This window comes from Panthera uncia, chromosome C2, assembly GCF_023721935.1.
Source record: "Panthera uncia isolate 11264 chromosome C2, Puncia_PCG_1.0, whole genome shotgun sequence".
Classification (NCBI taxonomy): domain Eukaryota; kingdom Metazoa; phylum Chordata; class Mammalia; order Carnivora; family Felidae; genus Panthera; species Panthera uncia.
The window spans coordinates 91,639,793-91,657,631 of record NC_064810.1 but is presented as its reverse complement, the minus strand read 5'-3'; the positions used below and the strand labels follow the sequence as shown (position 1 = coordinate 91,657,631).

The 17,839-nt window shown below is 40.6% G+C and overlaps 1 protein-coding gene across 4 annotated transcripts in view; it reads left to right on the top strand.

Moving 5' to 3' along the window:
- The window catches only part of FNDC3B (fibronectin type III domain containing 3B), a 363,910-nt gene extending 355,027 nt beyond the window's left edge, over window positions 1-8,883 (top strand). For all 4 annotated transcript variants that reach the window (XM_049629594.1, XM_049629593.1, XM_049629595.1 and 1 more), the window contains one exon: window positions 5,336-8,883. In XM_049629594.1, coding sequence (XP_049485551.1) covers window positions 5,336-5,647 — 312 coding nt within the window. In that variant the 3' untranslated portion in view covers window positions 5,648-8,883. The remainder of the gene's footprint in view (window positions 1-5,335) is intronic.
- The last annotated feature ends 8,956 nt before the right edge of the window (window positions 8,884-17,839 follow it).

The window sequence follows — 17,839 nt, the reverse complement described above, 5'->3', positions numbered from 1 at the left end:
CATTTACAAATTAAGGCCTAAGTTTTAATTGGATTCGTCATTAAGGAAGTTCCCTTCGATTAGACATTCATTTTTCCTTCACTAAAGCTTTCTGCCAAATGGTATGAGAAAAGTAGCATTCCTTTGCTTTCTAAAAACATTTTCAGAGATCTTCATTCCAGAAAGTTAGAGTTGAGAAGAGCCATCAAAATGAATATATGAAGTCTCTGTTCAGGATTCCATGAATTGGGTTCCTAAGAAATGAAATCTACTTTTGGGCCAGCTTTCTTCCAAAGCTCTAGCTATGCAAATTCTGGAAGCCATAGAATTCATTTAAATAAATAGAAGTGAACATTTATATCCAGTTTCCAAAAGTCTCAAAAACATCTGTGGGGATAGGTTATTAACTGGTTTCCTTCAACGAGGTCATTGTTTGAAGGCAGAAATTAAGAGGCCACCGCACAGAAATGCTGCCCAAGCCTTTGCTTGGCACAGACTGAGTGGGGGAATTGCTGTCCATACAGCATAAAGGAAAGGCAGTGTTTTCCTCCAGAGGCAGCAGGAACCAGGATGGGGTGATCTGGGAGGCGTTTAATGGAAACACCAGACAGAGAGTGGGGCTGTCTGGGAAGACCGAGTCAGGCCGTGAGAGCTGGACCTCATGGCAGACTGTAGTCATTAGATGAGGAGTAAAGCAGAGGGCAGGTGGTGGCATCTCTACCAGAGGGAATGGCACAGGCAGAGCTGGGGCGGTTCCAGTGGTGAGCAGAGGTATTTGACTTAGGAGTGGGATCTCATCTTTGCAAGGAATCCTTAAGAAATGAACAGCCTTTCTGAAGATCCTCACTTGCTTTATCTCTAAGCAGGAGGATTAAACTGGATAAAGTTGGCTTACCTTCCGCAGCGTGTTCTCACAAAGCATTCTTCACATACAGTTTCTCTTTAACCCTCAGCCCCCCTTAGAGTTAGGTTAGGTACTGTTACTATCCCCATGTTAAAAGTGAGGAAATTAAGGCTCAAAGCTGTTCGGTTGCCTAAGTTCACAAACCTAGAAAGTAACGGAGCGAGCATTTAGACCTGGGATCCTGGTTCCAGTCCGTCCCTGTGCTTGAGAAGGGAAGGCCCACTTGCCTCCCAGTTCCCCAGGTTGCACGGAGGAGAAGAGCTCCAACAGCTACAGTCTTTCGACCTGTGTGTGGTAAGTGCCAACAAATACTTCAGGACGAGCGGCCTCTTCAATAAAACAGATCTAGCAGGAAATCTTACAGCTAATCTGTATGACAGCTTCTCTCCAATTCAGTAAACATCCCAGTGCTAACTTCTCACCACAGAATCAGAATGGCTTGTTTACTGGGACGTTGCAGATAAAAAACCAGAGCTGTGTGGCAAGTGTGGAAGGACCTTCTTTATCAAACTGGTCCCGTGGGTTGTAAATCATCCCCTCCAGGAATGGTCTCCATAGTTTCCAATAAAAGGCTTTTCTCAGAAAATACCAACTTGAGCATTTAGACTTAGGAGATTAAATCTCAATTAAGAAAGTAAAGAACATTACAGTTAAAAGATTTCTTTAATGAAAAAACATGTACACCATTTGTTTCCTTGAGACCATGCACATGTTGGGAAATAATTCATAGACAGTTCCATCAGGGTGTAGTTGGAACTCCTGAATAGCTGGCAGTGTGTGGGTTGGGGCAGTCACCATGACAACAAGCTCCCCTTAAACCATCATTTAACTAAATCATCACTGGAGCAGTGAAAGACCTCTCCGTCAGTGGTCTCTTAGTACCAGACAGGGGCGCTCTTCTTACAGCCCTTTCATACTTGGCTGCTCCAACCCAGTTCTGTCTATGACTCTGGTTGCTAATGCTCTTGCTACAGTCTTTAAAGAAATAAGGTAACTCACCAAGGGGAACATGCTTAAAATCTTTTTTTTGTTTGTTTGTTTGTTTTTAATGTTAATTTATTTTTGAGAGAGAGAGACAGACGGTGAGCTGGGGAAGGGGCAGAGAGAGGGAGACACAGAATCCGAAGCAGACTCCAGGCTCTGAGCTGTCAGCACAGAGCCCGACGTGGGACTCAAACTCACAAGCCGCAAGATCTTGACCTGAGCCAAAGTCAGACGCTTAACCAACGGAGCCACCCAGCCGCCCCAGAACATGCTTAAAATCTTACAAAAGGCCTAGCAAAAGCAATGATGAATCTGGATAGTAAAAAACAAAATTGGTTTTCTGGCACTTGGTCCCTAGACAAAAGTAAAGTTTGAAAACGAGGGAGGAAAAATCTTAAGAAAAAGGCTAAATATCTGGGGCGCCTTAGTAACTCAGTCGGTTAAGCGTCTGACTTCAGCTCAGGTTATGATCTTTTAAAAAAAAATTTTTTTTAATGTCTGTTTATTTTTGACAGAGAGAGAGACAGAGTACAAGCTGCTGAGGGGCAGAGAGAGAGAGGGAGACACAGAATCTGAAGCAGGCTCCAGGCTCTGAGCTGTCGGCACAGAGCCTGATGTGGGGCTCAAACTCTCAAACTGTGAGATCGTGACCTGAGCCAAAGTCAGACGCTTAACCAACTGACTGAGCCACCCAGATGCCCCCCCCCCCCCAAAAAATGTTGTAAAGGCTAAATATCAAGCGAACATTGGTAGTTGGTTCCCTTTTCTAAACTCTGAGATCCTTTCACTGTCTTTGTTTGCCCAACACTAAATGCATGGCCAGTATACTTGTGTTCACTGATGGTATGTCCTATTTCTTGGTAATTGGTAGAAGTTGATACACCAGGCTTTAAAAACACTCAACATTTGGAGGCGCCTGGGTGGCTCAGTTGGTTGAGCTTCCAAGCTTCATCTCAGGTCATGATCTCACAGCGTATGAGTTCAAGCCCCGCACCAGGCTCTGTGCTGACAGCTCAGAACCTGGAGCCTGCTTCGGATTCTGTGCCCCCTCTCTCTCTGCCCTCCCCACTCATAGTCTCTCTCTCTCTCTCTCTCTCTCTCTCTCTCTCTCTTTCTCAAAAATAAACATTTAAAAATTTTTTTAAAAACACTCAACATTTGTAGATCCCCACTAACTCTGTAGCTGACAAGTGTTTCAGACAACGTTGAGAACATTGGAAATACTTTTTATTTTCTAGGGGATTTGTTTTAATGGGCAAAAACGACAGCTTTCCTAAGTTAGCCTGTAGCTAGGTTGAAAATGCTTATGATTATCACTTTTAATTGCTGTGTTTTAATAATATATTTGGAGTTGTTTTTAAGTTCTAAATGGTGTAATAGCTTCCTTTTCCTGTGCAGTGCTATGTACCAGGCATATTGTAAGTGCTTTATCAATCCTCAGTGCCATTCATACAGGAAAGATTCAGTTAATTTTACTTTCTTGTTTAGCAACTCATCAGCCAAATCTCTTGCTGATTTGCTTGAGTTCCAGGTACTTTTTTTCCTATCTCAATTCATTGATTGTAATGTAAGCCATGAATTTTTATGTAATTTTAATGTGATCATCATTTTCTTTAAGTCTGAGGCTATCACTTTGATAAAAGAGCCTTGTGAGATCTCCCTTCCTCAAAGAGTTCTCTAAGTAGACTGGTAGTTTTCAGGTCCCTGTAATGGTAAGCCTCGTGGTGATTGTATTAGAGTTAACAAAGGGGAAGAAAATTTCCCAGGTCCTTAATGGAAAAAAACAGATTGTCTTGTGTTTACTGTCTGTATGACCAGATGGACCACTGAATTACTTAAATGTTAATTTGTGATAAATTGGAGTGTGTAGAAAAAATTTTTTTTCAAGAAAACAATTAGGCACATACCTCCCACAAAACTAGGAGAAAATATTTGTAAGATGTATCTGGCCAAGGATTTATATCCAGATGATAAAAATAGCTCCTACAGGGGCACCTGGGTGGCTCAGTCAGTTAAGCGTCCGACTTCAGCTCAGGTCATGATCTCACGGTTCATGGGTTCGAACGCCGCATCAGGCTCTGTGCTAACAGCTCAGAGCCTGGAGCCTGCTTCAGATTCTGTATCTCCCTCTCTCTCTCTGCCCCTCCCCTGCTCACACTCTGTGTCTCTCTTTCAAAAATACATAAACATTTAAAAAAAATTTTTTAAAAGAAGAGCTCCTACAAATAACTAAAAGTAAGTAAATTAAAAATAGGCAAAAAGACTTGAACATACTCTTCACAAAAGAAGGTATATGAATGACCAATAAGCAGATGAAAATATAGGAAACATCGTTAGGCATCAGACAAATGCAAATGAGATAGCATTATCACCCATCAGAATGGCTAAAATATAAATGACCAATAATAACAAATGTTGATGAGGATGGGGTACAACCAGAACTCTCCTACTTTGCTGGCAGAAGGTACAAAGTGATGTAATCACTTGGGAAAACTATATCTCATGAAGTGAAATGTAGATGTTCCTGTGACCCAGCACTTCTTCTCCTAAGTATTTACTCCAGAAAAATAAAAACTTAAGTCCTCAAAGATTTGTACACAGATACTCATAGCAGCCTTATTATATAAAAGCTCCAAACTGGGAAAAAAATGCAAATGTCCATCATAAAGAGAATGGATACATTGAGGTCTAGACAGGTGATGGAACACTACTGAATCCGTAACCTGGATGAAGCTTGTAGGCTCAAGAGCGGGCATGAAGTGGGATGCCATTTATACGAACTTCTAGAGCAGGCCAAACTAATTACAGAAACAAGTCAGAATAGCGTGTACATCTTTTTATTTATTTGAAAGAGAAGGAGAAACAATCCCATGCAGGCTCCACCCCATCAGTGCAGAGTCCTATTTGGGGCTCGAACTCATGAACCATGAGATCATGCCCTGAGCCGGGATCAACAGTCAGATGCTTAACTGACTGAGCCACCCAGGGGCCCCAGAATAGGATGTACTTCTTGAAGGTGGAAGTAGGATATCTTAATGAGGTAGTGTTATATGGTGCATGCAACTGTCAAAAAATCATCCAACTGACACTTTGCATTGTATTGTTTCTGCAACTTTTTAATTGTTTCCTTTCAGCAAATGTTAATTTGTTCTGTGGACCAAGATCTGGGGCTCTTTGTAAGAATTAAGTCATCTTCTAATTTACAGCCTAAATGCTTATTAAAATTTAGTCAGTTGTGTATGTATTACTTAGGTCAGCTGCAATTCTAGTCGCTGAATTTTGTATTATGTTTATTCAGAGTGGGTTAGAACACCTTCCTTTGTTGCTGTTGGATGAAATACCGATTGGGAGAAATAACCCGTCTACATCATTTTTGTTTTTATGGCGTAAAGCGTTACAGGATTATTCCTTTAGAAGACCACAGTGTTACAGATTAACTGACCAGGACTTTTTCGTTTTCCCTGGAAGGTATACAAGGGAGAAGAAGCAACATTCCAGATCTCAGGCCTCCAGACCAACACAGACTACAGGTTCCGCGTGTGCGTGTGCCGTCGCTGTGTAGACACCTCTCAGGAGCTAAGCGGAGCTTTCAGCCCCTCTGCGGCTTTTGTATTACAGCGAAGCGAGGTCATGCTCACAGGGGACACGGGGAGCATAGATGATCCCAGAATGAAGAGCATGATGCCTACTGACGAACAGTTTGCAGCCCTCATTGTGGTTGGCTTTGCAACTTTGTCCATTTTGTTTGCCTTTATATTACAGTACTTCTTAATGAAGTAAACAAACCCAACAAAACTAGAGGTATGAATTTAATTAATGCTACACATTTTAATACACACATTTATTCAGATACTCCCCTTTTTAAGCCCTTCTGTTCTTTGATTTATATACTTCTCTTGTTTTACAGATTTAGCTAGGAAAAAAAAATATCAGTGTTTTGGTGCACCTTTTTGAAATGCAAAACTAGGAAGAGACTAAACTGGATTTTTTTTTTTTTTTTTAAAGAAAAGCAAACCAGATACCAAAAGCTAGCTTTCATATGTTTTCTTTTATCTTCAGATTTACCTTTATTCTGTTTTCACTGATGTCTTTTGCAAGCCTTTGGTTGTTTGTTTTTTTTTCTTCCATGTTACAGTTTAGTAATTTATATTCACCAGTCACTTCTTTTGTCTTGATCATCGATATCTGTGAACATGAATCACAGTGTGTGTAGTTACAGGTCTAGGATTCCAGTGTTGTCAGAGTATTAGCACACAACTACAACGGCAACAACAACGTACAGAAGATGTGTTCGCTCAGATAAGGCTGCCCTAAACAACCATTTTGTCACTCAGTTGTTTAACTGTGTTTAGCTCATTTGAATCAAAATGTGTACTTTAATCTAAAATGTTTTAATAATCTGTATTTCTTCTGATTTTAACACTATGAGCTGCCTGTCTAAGAAATCAAGTAACCAAAATGCACCTATAAATTATGGAGCATTGTAGATTTTTACCCCATCGATTCATAGCAGTAATTTTAAGAGGGCATTGTGCAATAGTTAGTTGTTTCCTTGTTCAGCTGTTTTAAAAGCTGCTTTAACTTGTTTGTTTGTCTTTGTGTAGAACTACTTCTAATCTAATCACTAGAGTTATTATATTCTGTTATGTTTGACCAGAGTTATATGGCGAGAACTGGTGACTGTTTAGTGCCTCTGCCCATTGTCCATGATTCATACTAATTGTGAGCAGTCTTCTTACAGCTTGTTGTTTTGGAAAGATTTGCCTTTAGGCTGTTCTTTGAGGTATCAATGAAGTGATCGAATTTCAATACACATCATATTAATCTAACAGCAGATGAAAACTGGTAAAACCCAAACGAGAGTCATCTAAATTTGTAGTTCCTATTTTTGTGGGTTTGACCTGGCCATGTGTGGAGAGGGAATGATATTTGGTGGTGAGCACAGGGTGTTTGGGGGTGAAGGAGCCTAGATTCTCTCCCTGGATCTGTCACTAACTTGCTGCGTGACCTGAACACGTCACTTTACCTCTCTGTGCCTCAGTTTCCCGTGCATTAAAAATAAAATGAAATAAAATGAAATGGGGATTCTAATGTTTGTAAGTGCTTTGAGATCCTTGATCAACAGGTGCTATTGGAGTGCAAAGTGTTACTCTTGCATGTTTATTCTGAGTCATGAGATAATCAAGTTTAACCCAAAGTCATTGGATTATTTATATGAAGTCCATAATGTTCGCGTACCTCAGGGACATTTAAGAGTTGGAGGTGCAAATATATTCCAAAAGGGTGCAACAGACACAGTGTATCCCCCTGCTTCTGTTTTTGTATATTTTTGCTACTTGGTTTTTCTTGATCATAGCGATTTTGTGCTTGGTCTGTGTTGTCTTAAGATGCAGTATCCTGTACTAGCTTATAATATTCCCATACCAAAGTCATGGGGAAACCAACATTATTTTGTTTTTGGTTTATTTATACTATATTCTGCATACAGTACTTTAAATGCCAATTACAGTGCAATCTTTATTTATTGTAAAATTTTTTAAATGTACTTATGTACTAATTTCCCCTTGTAGCATGTTATTTTGTGTTTTATACTTTTGTAATTTTTAGGTCAGTCCTGTTCCTTGGCAACATCTGTAGTATTATTATCAATCTTCTGACATTTTCTTGTGTTTTTAAAGAGAAGAGCATCTAGTGCATTAAATGCCAAAAAAAAAAAAAAATCCATTATCAGTGATTGAAACGTTTACATGTACCCAAAAAACCATAATCATCTCTTGAAAGAAAGTGCTGAGATCAATGAATTACTCTGTGTGCCTATATTGATGTAGTAAGTACTAGAGAGTTTTGTATTTTGTTATTGACTGTAATAATTAGTTTAATTAGCCTTGCAAAGTGATGGCATCAAGGTAAATATATTTTTGCCAAAGTTCTGGCCTTCCAAAACTCAGCCCTCTGCTTAAGTATGTATTATGACCCACTCTACCGTGGCATCTGCGTTTCCGGAGACCATTGCTTAAAACACACCTTCTCCCCCCAAAACACCTGCATGAAATGAAGAGCTAAGGTGTACAAAAACCCTGTTTGCCAGGTCGGGGGGAGGTCCCTTCTTGGAAACACTTCAGAACTGCTGCTATCAAGAAATTCTCTGAATTGGTTGAAATGTTTTAAATGAAAGAATACTTAAGGCCAAGACTGCTACGAGTACTTTATCTTTTTTGAGATTGTCATCCTGTTGAACCACCAGAAAGCTGAAGTGGGTGAAATACCAGCTGGCAGCACTTTATTTTATTGTTCTTTGTGATTTGGTGTCCATTATAACCCCGTCAGTCAAAAAATTATTACTCCATCTGGCTCTGTTTTCTATCACAAATACGTATTTGTGACATCAATATATAACTATATGTGTATTGCCCTTACACACGAACAATAAAATAAAGTGTTCTATCGACCTTATTTCTCTTGCCCTTTTGCAATAGGTAGGAATGAGTGAGTGGCCGATTCCCGATGCTCTGTATGTCAGATTCCTCCCTGGCACAAGAAATTCCAGTCATGTAATGCAAACTGCCCTTTGTCCTCAAAGAAACTGTTGAAAGAGAAAACTTTTTTAAAAGATTTTTTTCATATTATCTGCCTTGTTCTTATCAACTTGAAATTGTTGGCATTTTCTAACTGTGTTTTGTTGGCTACGGTAAATCAGTATTCCTGTCAAAATTGAAAAGTGCCCTAATTGAATGTGTTTGAATGTTATCCTTGCACAGTTCTTTAAATTGAAAGACAAAATGTTTTACCTCACTGTTGGACATACATTCCAAGGTTTTCAACTCTAGGAGAAAAAAAAAATAATCATGTTTTCCTGTATTGTAAATTTTAGACTATTTCATACACATTGTATTAAAACTGCCATATCAATTTTAATGTATAGATTTTGCAAATACTATGCTATATGTAATACCTAACTGTATCTGTAGTGTATATGTAATATATTTATGCCCAATAAATGTTTTAATTCTTTCTGACGTAAGTAGGGTTTTTCTGCCATGAATAGGATTGCTTTTGTTGTTGTTGTTACTTTTTAAAAACTTAAACCACATCCCCAAAGTTGCACAGTCAAATGCCTTTCGAGGCCACACAGGTGGCATCCAAAAGAGCAGTTGCACCCGAGGTCCTGCAAGATCACAGGCCATAATCACATGTGCTAATGTCTCAAAAGAAGCTAACGATTCAGATTTCCCTGTATGGGACAGCTAAAATGTGATTATGGACAATACAGGCCCGGGGGCTGCCAGTTAATTCTTTGTCAGAGGCTGCGTCCCTTACCTGTTATCCAAATGCCAAACCTTAGGGGCCCAGGTCTATCTCCGTACACACGGAGACCCAGAATGCTGTCTCTCCAAGATGAACTCCCAGGGTTTTGACTTCCATCTTGCCTCCCCTGGGTCTCATTCAACAACAGCAATAAAGCACAGTGCCCCTGCTATGGCCATGGTTTCCTTATGTTCAGATGGTTTTGCTAGGAATCGCTAGTATCTTTCTCATTTCTGGAGGAAAAAAAAATGTACAGAAAAACTTTTCTAGAAGAAAATAAGCTCTGCGTTATAAAGAGTGATGGCCATTCCTGTGAGTAAAGGTGACAAAGTGGACACGTCAGAGTTTGCATGCTCCTAACACTCCACTGAAAATCTAGTAAAGATTTGTTGTTGTTGTTATTGTTACTGTTGTTGAATCACAACTCCCCTCAACACTGGGAAGAATGGGAAAGCACTTGCTAGCACCAGAATTTTGGAATTCTGATTCCTCAAGGAGAGGACTGAGCATCACCTCAATTCACATGCAGAATACGCTGAAGGCTCAAAAATTGACAGAAACATGTCCTTTTGAAGTGATGATGAACAGGGAAGGGAGCCTAAAATACTACTAGTTGAAAGCTGTTTCAAATGCCATCGGATCCATAAAATTCCTCCCGTGTTGTGTTGTTTCCACTTGGACAGCTGCAACCCTGCAGAAGCCTGTATGTTTCTCCTCAAAAGGTAAAATAGAAATCCCTAGCCTGGGAGACGCAATCCACAGTTGAGAGTAAAGTTGTGTGTACCATATCAGAAATGGGATTCAGTGAACATATGCATACAGGAGAATATTAAGCGTGTTACCTAGAGGGCCTCATAGGCCAAAAAGAAAGATCTAAAGATGGTCAATGAAATGGTTCAGCCAGAGCATCCTTGGGTGGTTCTTCTCAGCCTGGGCTGCACAGTAATATCACCTGCAGTGCTTTTCAAAACCCTTACACCCACATCATACTTTGGACCAATAAAATGTGTATTTCCGGAGCGCTGGTGATTTTTTTTCATTTTTTTAAATGTTTATTCATTTTTTGAGAGAGTGGGGGAGGGGCAGAGAGAGAGGGAGACACAGAATCCGATGCAGGCTCCAGGCTCTGAACTGACAGCACAGAGCCCGACGTGGGGCTTGAGCTCACAGACCGTGAGATCATGACCTGAGCTGAAGTTGGATGCTTAACCGACTGAGCCACCCAGGCGCCCCAGCATCAGTGACTTTTAAAATTTTTTTTTTTAACGTTTATTTTTGAGACAGAGGGAGACAGAGCGTGAACACGGGAGGGGCAGAGAGAGAGGGAGACACAGAATCTGAAACAGTCTCCAGGCTCTGAGCTGTCAGCACAGAGCCTGACGCGGGGCTCGAACTCACAGACCGTGAGATCATGACCTGAGCCGAAGTCGGACGCTTAACCGACTGAGCCACCCAGGCGCCCCGCATCGGTGACTTTTAAAGCCCCACAGGTGTTTCCTCTGTGCAGCCAGGATTGAGAACCACTGCCCCGAGGTGAAACACTCACTCAACAATCCCCTGTCAGCTTTTGAGTCCTCCAGCTTAATGACGAATGACCTGACATCTGATGAAAGCTGCTAACATGAAAAGCCAAAGCCAACAACGTGGAAGAATCAGAGACTAAGGGAGAAGCAACTTCAGGAAACAATTGTTTATCTCCCGAGAGATGAGAGGAAATAAATCCTCTTTAGACTGAGGACAGAATGCTATTGAAAAGGGTGCTTAACGAACATGGAAATGCTCTCAGAAATGAAAAATTCAGAAGGGTTAGAAGCTGCAATTAAGAGAATAACCCCAAAATAAAACAAATGAAAATATAAAAGATTAGGATCAGACCAGAACATTCAATCTCCAAGTAGTGGGGACTTGAGAAAGAACAGAGAAAATGGAGAAGAAATCATGAAACACCGTGTTTCCAGAAGGAAAGGGCAGGAGGGTGCTCAGCACGATGAGTGGAAATAAACCTCCCCCAAGGCACACCGTCCTGAAATTTCAAAACACTGGGACCAAGAGAAGCTCCCAAAAATGTAGGAAGGTGGTCACATAGGATTAGAAATCAGAATAGCTTTATACTGCTTGCTAGCAACACTGGAAGCTAGAAATCAGTGACGCAAGTACGTCAAGATTTGAAAGATGAAGATTTCCCACCTGCTTACTCTTGGCCAAGTGTGAAGTATCATGAAGACATTTTTAGAAATGTGAGATCTCACAAATTTGCCTCCCATGCTCCCATTCTCAGAAGCTATTAGAGGATATGCTTTCCCATATTTGCCATACAGGCAAATAAAACAAGAAAAGAAGAATCCATGGGATTCTGCCCCCAGTGCTTTTCATGCAGAAGTTGACTATCCAGCCCTTTGCCCCAAAAGAATTTATGTAATTTTCACTGTATCTTCCTCCTACCCCCACCTGGCCAACATGTTTGCATGACTGCCCCCCCAAAATGGATGCAAATGACCCTTTTAAACCTCTCAAGATATCTTACCTTGTGCTAATTAAAAGTAACAATTAGATCTGTGTACAGCTACCCTTTATTCAGAGTGGCGACCAAAAATAAAAAGTTTCTGCCTCTACTGCTGGACTGGAGGGAGGGAATATATGCTTGGGACAGCAAGTCTCATCACCTCTGCAGCATTTGGCAGTGATGTAATCCATAAGACCTGTTGCTCCAAACCATAGTCTTTTGCATGGGTGTGTTATTTTTAGTGCAATATTTTCATTTTAATTGAAGTCGTTGTCAATTTATCATTTAAAATGTGGAAATTTAAGGGCGCCTGGGTGGCTCAGTCGGTTAAACGTCTGATTTCGGCTCAGGTGATGATCTCATGGTTGGTGGGTTCAAGCCCCATTTCGGGCTCTGTGCTGACAGCTCAGAGCCTGGAGCCTGCTTCGGATTCTGTGTCTCCCTCTCTCTGCCCTTCCCCCACTCACGCTCTCTCAACAATAAACATTTGAAAAATGTTTTTAATGTGGAAATTTCATACAAAATACTGGAATTCCAGATTCTACTAAAATTTGAAAGACCTGGCAACTGTAGGTCTTATTCTAGAATGATGCTCAACAAAGGTGAATAATGGCTGTCCTTGTTGGTTGGGGCATTTGCTGTGCAGCTGACCACATTTCTCACCAAGTTTTTGATAAGAATATGGATGATCTTGTCTCTTCCAATAGAAGAATATCACCTTTTACTCATCTCTGACAAAAGTGAGTAAACGGTATGTGGGGCGGGGGAAGAGACAAGATTTCCAAGAATTTGATGGAGAACGTCTGTATATATTTGCTTCTCCATCAAAGCAACAAAAACAGTGGCAGCAAGAAAAATGCCAACATCAAGTTTTCCAGAACTCTGGAAATTAACTAAAGCCTTGTAACAATCTGAACCTTGATAAGAACAGCAGGCTTTGTGTTTTTTTATCGCAATCTACTCCTCTTCTCCCCAGCTCCACAGTAGCCTTGAAAATGAGCCCTGCGGCCACCAGAGGGAGCATACTGGGTTTGGAGCATCTCAAAGTATCTCCTCCCCAGATCAGTGTCACTATTTAACTTGACTCGGAGCTCGCTTTATGGGAAAAACCTTATATCCAGGGCATTTGTTGAAAAATAATCAGTGTAATCATGTAACACTCGCTGCTTGAGGCTGCAGTACCAGTTGGGGCAAACAAGAGCCTGGTCAAAAACTTCCAAGACCCGGGGATGGAGATATCCAAGAGGGCGGTTAAAGCTTGTGATGTGGTCCTGAGCATCTAGAAGGCCATGTACATGTACAGGGCTATGAGTGCGCCAAGGAAGGACCTGAGAAGTCCTCAGTCTCACTTCTGCCTGATCACAAGGCTCTGTGCAAGCAAGGAATGAAGGCCAGGGTGGAACTGTGAACTCTCTGCCTGTGGAAGGCATGCTCCAATATACAGAGCCCCGTGAAGAAGAGTGGAAAACTTACTGGTTCGAGGCACTGAAGGAAATCTGTGAGTAGCTGTTAACTGACATCAAATGGAACAGAGATAATCGTGGCCAGAAGTCTGAAAGGATAGAACCTGAGTTTGTAACTCAGATTTGCCCTAATAAGAAATGGGGAGGTGGTGATCAAAGAGGATTTTAGCCTTAACTATAATATTTTGGCCTTGTAGATGAAAGATGCACTTACATATTAGGAAATAAAAAATAATTTTATGGTTAACAAAACCATAGAAGAAATAAATTTCCATCCCCTTTTCTGAGTCAAAGGATAACTAAAGGATGCTTCTTAGTTTTTTTTCCCCCCCGAGGACTGAAGGCACAGATTTTTTGTTTTCTATCCAAACAGGTTCTACAAGAAACATGTTCAATTCACATTAACAAAATTTCTTGCACATATGAGCTATTGAACGCTGTAGATTTTCCACTATAGCATTGTTTCCCAAAGTGGGGAAATATACAAGATAACTGTAAAGGGTACATGGCTTGACATCTTTAAATTATGTAGTTTTGTCATCTGTACTAGGAAAAATTGTATCCGGCATATCAAAGAAAACCAGATAAGATTAAAGTGGATATTTAAGAAAAGGAATATGGTAAGTAAATAATGGCGCAGGTGCTACTCAGATATGGCAGAAATCACAGGAATGATGAGCAAATGGATGAAGTTTGAGAACAGTGCGCTACAGAATGCAGTGTCCTAAATAACACATGGATCTATGCAAGGCAATACATTTCTAAGTTGTCATGTGCAAATACATTCTTTAATCATCATGTGAAAAGAGTTGTGTTGTATTGGGGGGGGGGGCAGGGGGGCGGGGCACGGGGGAATGGGGATAAAACTCAGGATCCACACAGAGTTGGAAATTGAATTGAATGAGATTTGTGTAACTGACCCCTACCAGCCTCAGTGACGTGCTCAAACCTTCCTATCCTGCTGTGCATATTTTCATGTTCAGCACTTATGAATATTAGCATAAATGAAAATTGGCTTCTCTGCAGTTAAGGTGCTTTTGCCCAAAGCCTGAAGGCTCTATGGTGTTATTTTTGCAGAGCCTGAGCTAAGATGATATTTTGGTTTCACCAGGCATGGGGAAGAAAAGAAAAGTATGATAAGCCTCTATTGTTTTGTCTGCCACTCCCTTCCAGGACAGTGGGCTAGAGACACCCTCTCCCACACTCAACCCCATCCACTCTGTTCTCCACAAGTTGCTGGATTCCTCTAAAACCACTACCCAGACTTCACTACATTATTCTAGGGATGGCCTAGCCATCTGGGATTGAGACTCAAGGTGGTCTTGCTCTAATGGCTGGACCTCTAAGATGAAAAGCTTGAAAATCTTGAGCAGCTGTTTTTCTCCATGTAGATAAAGCCAGTGAGACAGAGCAATGAAGCTGGTAAGAGGAGAGAAAAAAGGGCAATGATGCAATAGAAAGTCCCTAGTTAAGGCCCAATTTATTCTGTCCTTAACGTTCACTGACCCCTTTTACAGTTTCCTTGTGACCCTTTGTGTTCAAGCTAATTGGACTTGAATTTCTGACACCAGGGACTAGAACATGCCCAACAAAGACAGAAAGCACTTAAAACCATTTCATATTGCAAAGGGGGCCTATTTAGAGTAGAATATTCAATGTATAAAATGCACAACCTCAAATATTTTTATGCTGGGAATTCATGCAGAGTTTTGTTTCTGTTTGTTTCTTTTTACCTTTCAAGCAGTATACACTGAACTTAGGAAAGCTATAGATATTTTTTTAATGTTATTTACTTATTTTGAGAGACAGAGCATGAGTGGGTGACGGGTAGAGAGAGAGGCAAAGAGAATCCCAAGCAGGCTCTGTGCTGTCAGCTCAGAGCCCAGATCCCACGAACCGTGAGATCATGACCTGAGCCAAAAATCAAGAATTGGACCCTTAATCTATTGAGCTACCCAGGTACCCCCAAAACTACAGATTTTTTAAAAATCAAAACCAAAATAAAATGGTGCTGAATGTGAGCATTTATTAGTGAGCACTTGCAGCATGCTGAACACCTGACATGTATTATCTGACTTCTGACTCACAGCCCTTTGAGGTGAGTGTAGCTATCACCCTTGAAGCACAGGGTATATAAGTCAGTATTGATGGAGGATTCAAGCCCGGTTCTAATTTCTGAGGCCAGTTTACTCTAACTCTGCATTGTGCTGCCTGGCAAAAACGCTTCAAGATCTCTTCTGCTATTGTATTTAAATGATATGAACAACAATGGTACTAGCATTTGATCTTATCTCATAAATGTTGTGATGTTAAAATAAGATTTAAACAAATATTAAACCACAGCAGCTTTGACCTTCAGTCTCTAGTCCTTTTTTTTTTTTAAGTCTGTCCCTTTACTGCCATCCTCTCCCCTCCTGAGAAAAGAAAAGGGACCAGGTATATTTTATCCAACAGTCAGATGTGTGAGTCAGGGATGATTGTCCTTATAAAGAACAAGCTCCCCTGCAATGAGTGAGAATGCGGAGTTCTGAGCTTGGCTTTCCTCCAATGTAAGGCAACTTGAACATAGTCTCAAGTCCTAACTTTATGATTCTATGAAGACTGGACTCCTCTGAGGTAGATGGCTTTCTGTCCAAACTACAATCCCTTGAATGATAGAATCAGAGAACAGTCTGCTAGTTCCTTCTCATATGTGCAGCCTCCACCTTTGACTGAGCAAATTGGCACCAAGCACTATAAACTTCTAAAATTTGGATCGTAAAACTTCCCAGAAGGTTGTCCAGCCAACCCCAGGACTGCCGCTCTAGGAACACACCATGTTTCTCCAAAGCTTATTTCAGATGCTACCACACAGGTGTTAGGGACTAAAAAATAGCATAGAAGAGAGTATACATGTGGTACTAAGGGTGTGAAGAGAAAGGGAATGCAGGAATGGGTTCTGAAGGTTGTTTTGCAGTTTAACACACATCATCTTATCATGACTTAGCTGGTTGGCTGCATGGCTTAGCTGGTTGCAAACAGTGTGGGAAGGCCAAGGGAGTCTGCTGAGGCATCCCATGAATTCTTGCTAGGGTTCTCCAGAGGAGGCCTCATCTCCAGGAAATGGACCAGTTCACTCACACACACACACACACACACACACACACACACCCGGGTATGCACCCCTGAGGTCTTCAGCCTTGCAACAATGTCAAGCCCTTCAAAACCAAGCCCTGGGATTTTCTTTCCCTCTGTCATCAAAGCAGATTTATCACAAGTACCTTGTAAGCATCTTTCTGGATTGGTTTATTTAGCTTGTGTACTTAAAAGAGATTTGCAGCCATTTGTTAGGAGGAAATACAATATTTTTAAAAAATATATACAAATTTATATAACCTAGGGATGCATGAGGTGGTAACTGTAAAAAGAAACCTACAAGCTAGAAAGGAAAAGATTGATACATTTAACTAATCAAAACTAGAGGAAAGAATTGCAAAACATCACTGATAAATGGTGAATATCCCTAATGTACACAAGGTCCTATACATTATACAAAAACAATCCAATTAAAAAAAAAAAAATAGACAGGGGCGCCTGGGTGGCGCAGTCGGTTAAGCGTCTGACTTCAGCCAGGTCACGATCTCACGGTCCGTGAGTTCGAGCCCCGCATCAGGCTCTGGGCTGATGGCTCAGAGCCTGGAGCCTGTTTCCGATTCTGTGTCTCCCTCTCTCTCTGTCCCTCCCCCGTTCATGCTCTGTCTCTCTCTGTCCCAAAAATAAATAAACGTTGCAAAAAAAAAAATTTTTTTTTAAATAAAAAAAAATAGACAAAGCAAATAAATGGACAGTTTATAGAAGAAATGTAAATTGCAACTGTCATGGGGAACAATGTTCAAACTTGTTACATGTTAGGAAAATTAAAATTGAAGCAATGAAAAATATTTGACAGTTGGGAAGAAATTCAAAAGGTTATCAGGAGAAAGTATGGGGGAACAATCACATCTCTCTCTGGGATGAGAGATGTAAACTGCTATAACATTTTTGGAAGGTAATCTAGAAACGTTAACATTTAACATAAACATACACTTGACTAAGCAACCATATATTTAAAAGTCTAAAGAAATAAAATGAATATGTATGTAAGTATGTGAAAGGGTGTTTATTTTAGCACTGCTTATTACAGGAAAAAAAGCAATTTAAATATTCCTCAACAGAGCAATGCATTCATATTATGGACTACCTTTGGCCTATTAAAAATGAGTTAACATCTCAAGAAAAGATCACTATCCCTTATGACAACTATAGATGCAAAAATCCTCAACAAAATACTGGCAAACAGAATCCAGTCACATATAAAAAGAAATATAAGCCATTGACAAGGAATGCAAGATGGGATCAACCATCTTGATATGACAATCAACCAATGTACAACATCATATTAATAGAATAAAAGATAAAGCAATATGATCATCTCAATAGACAATTAAGAAGCATTTGACAAAATCCAACAGTCTTTTATGATAAAAAAACACTCAATAAACTGGGAATAGATGGGGACCCTCCTCAACCTGATAAAAAGGATCTATGAAAAGCCCATAAACTTCATGCTTAACGGTAAAAAACAAAGCTCTAGGGGCACCTGGGTGGCTCAGTCGGTTAAGCATCTGACTTCAGCTCAGGTCATGATCTCCCGGTTTGTGGGTTCGAGCCCTGTGTCAGGCT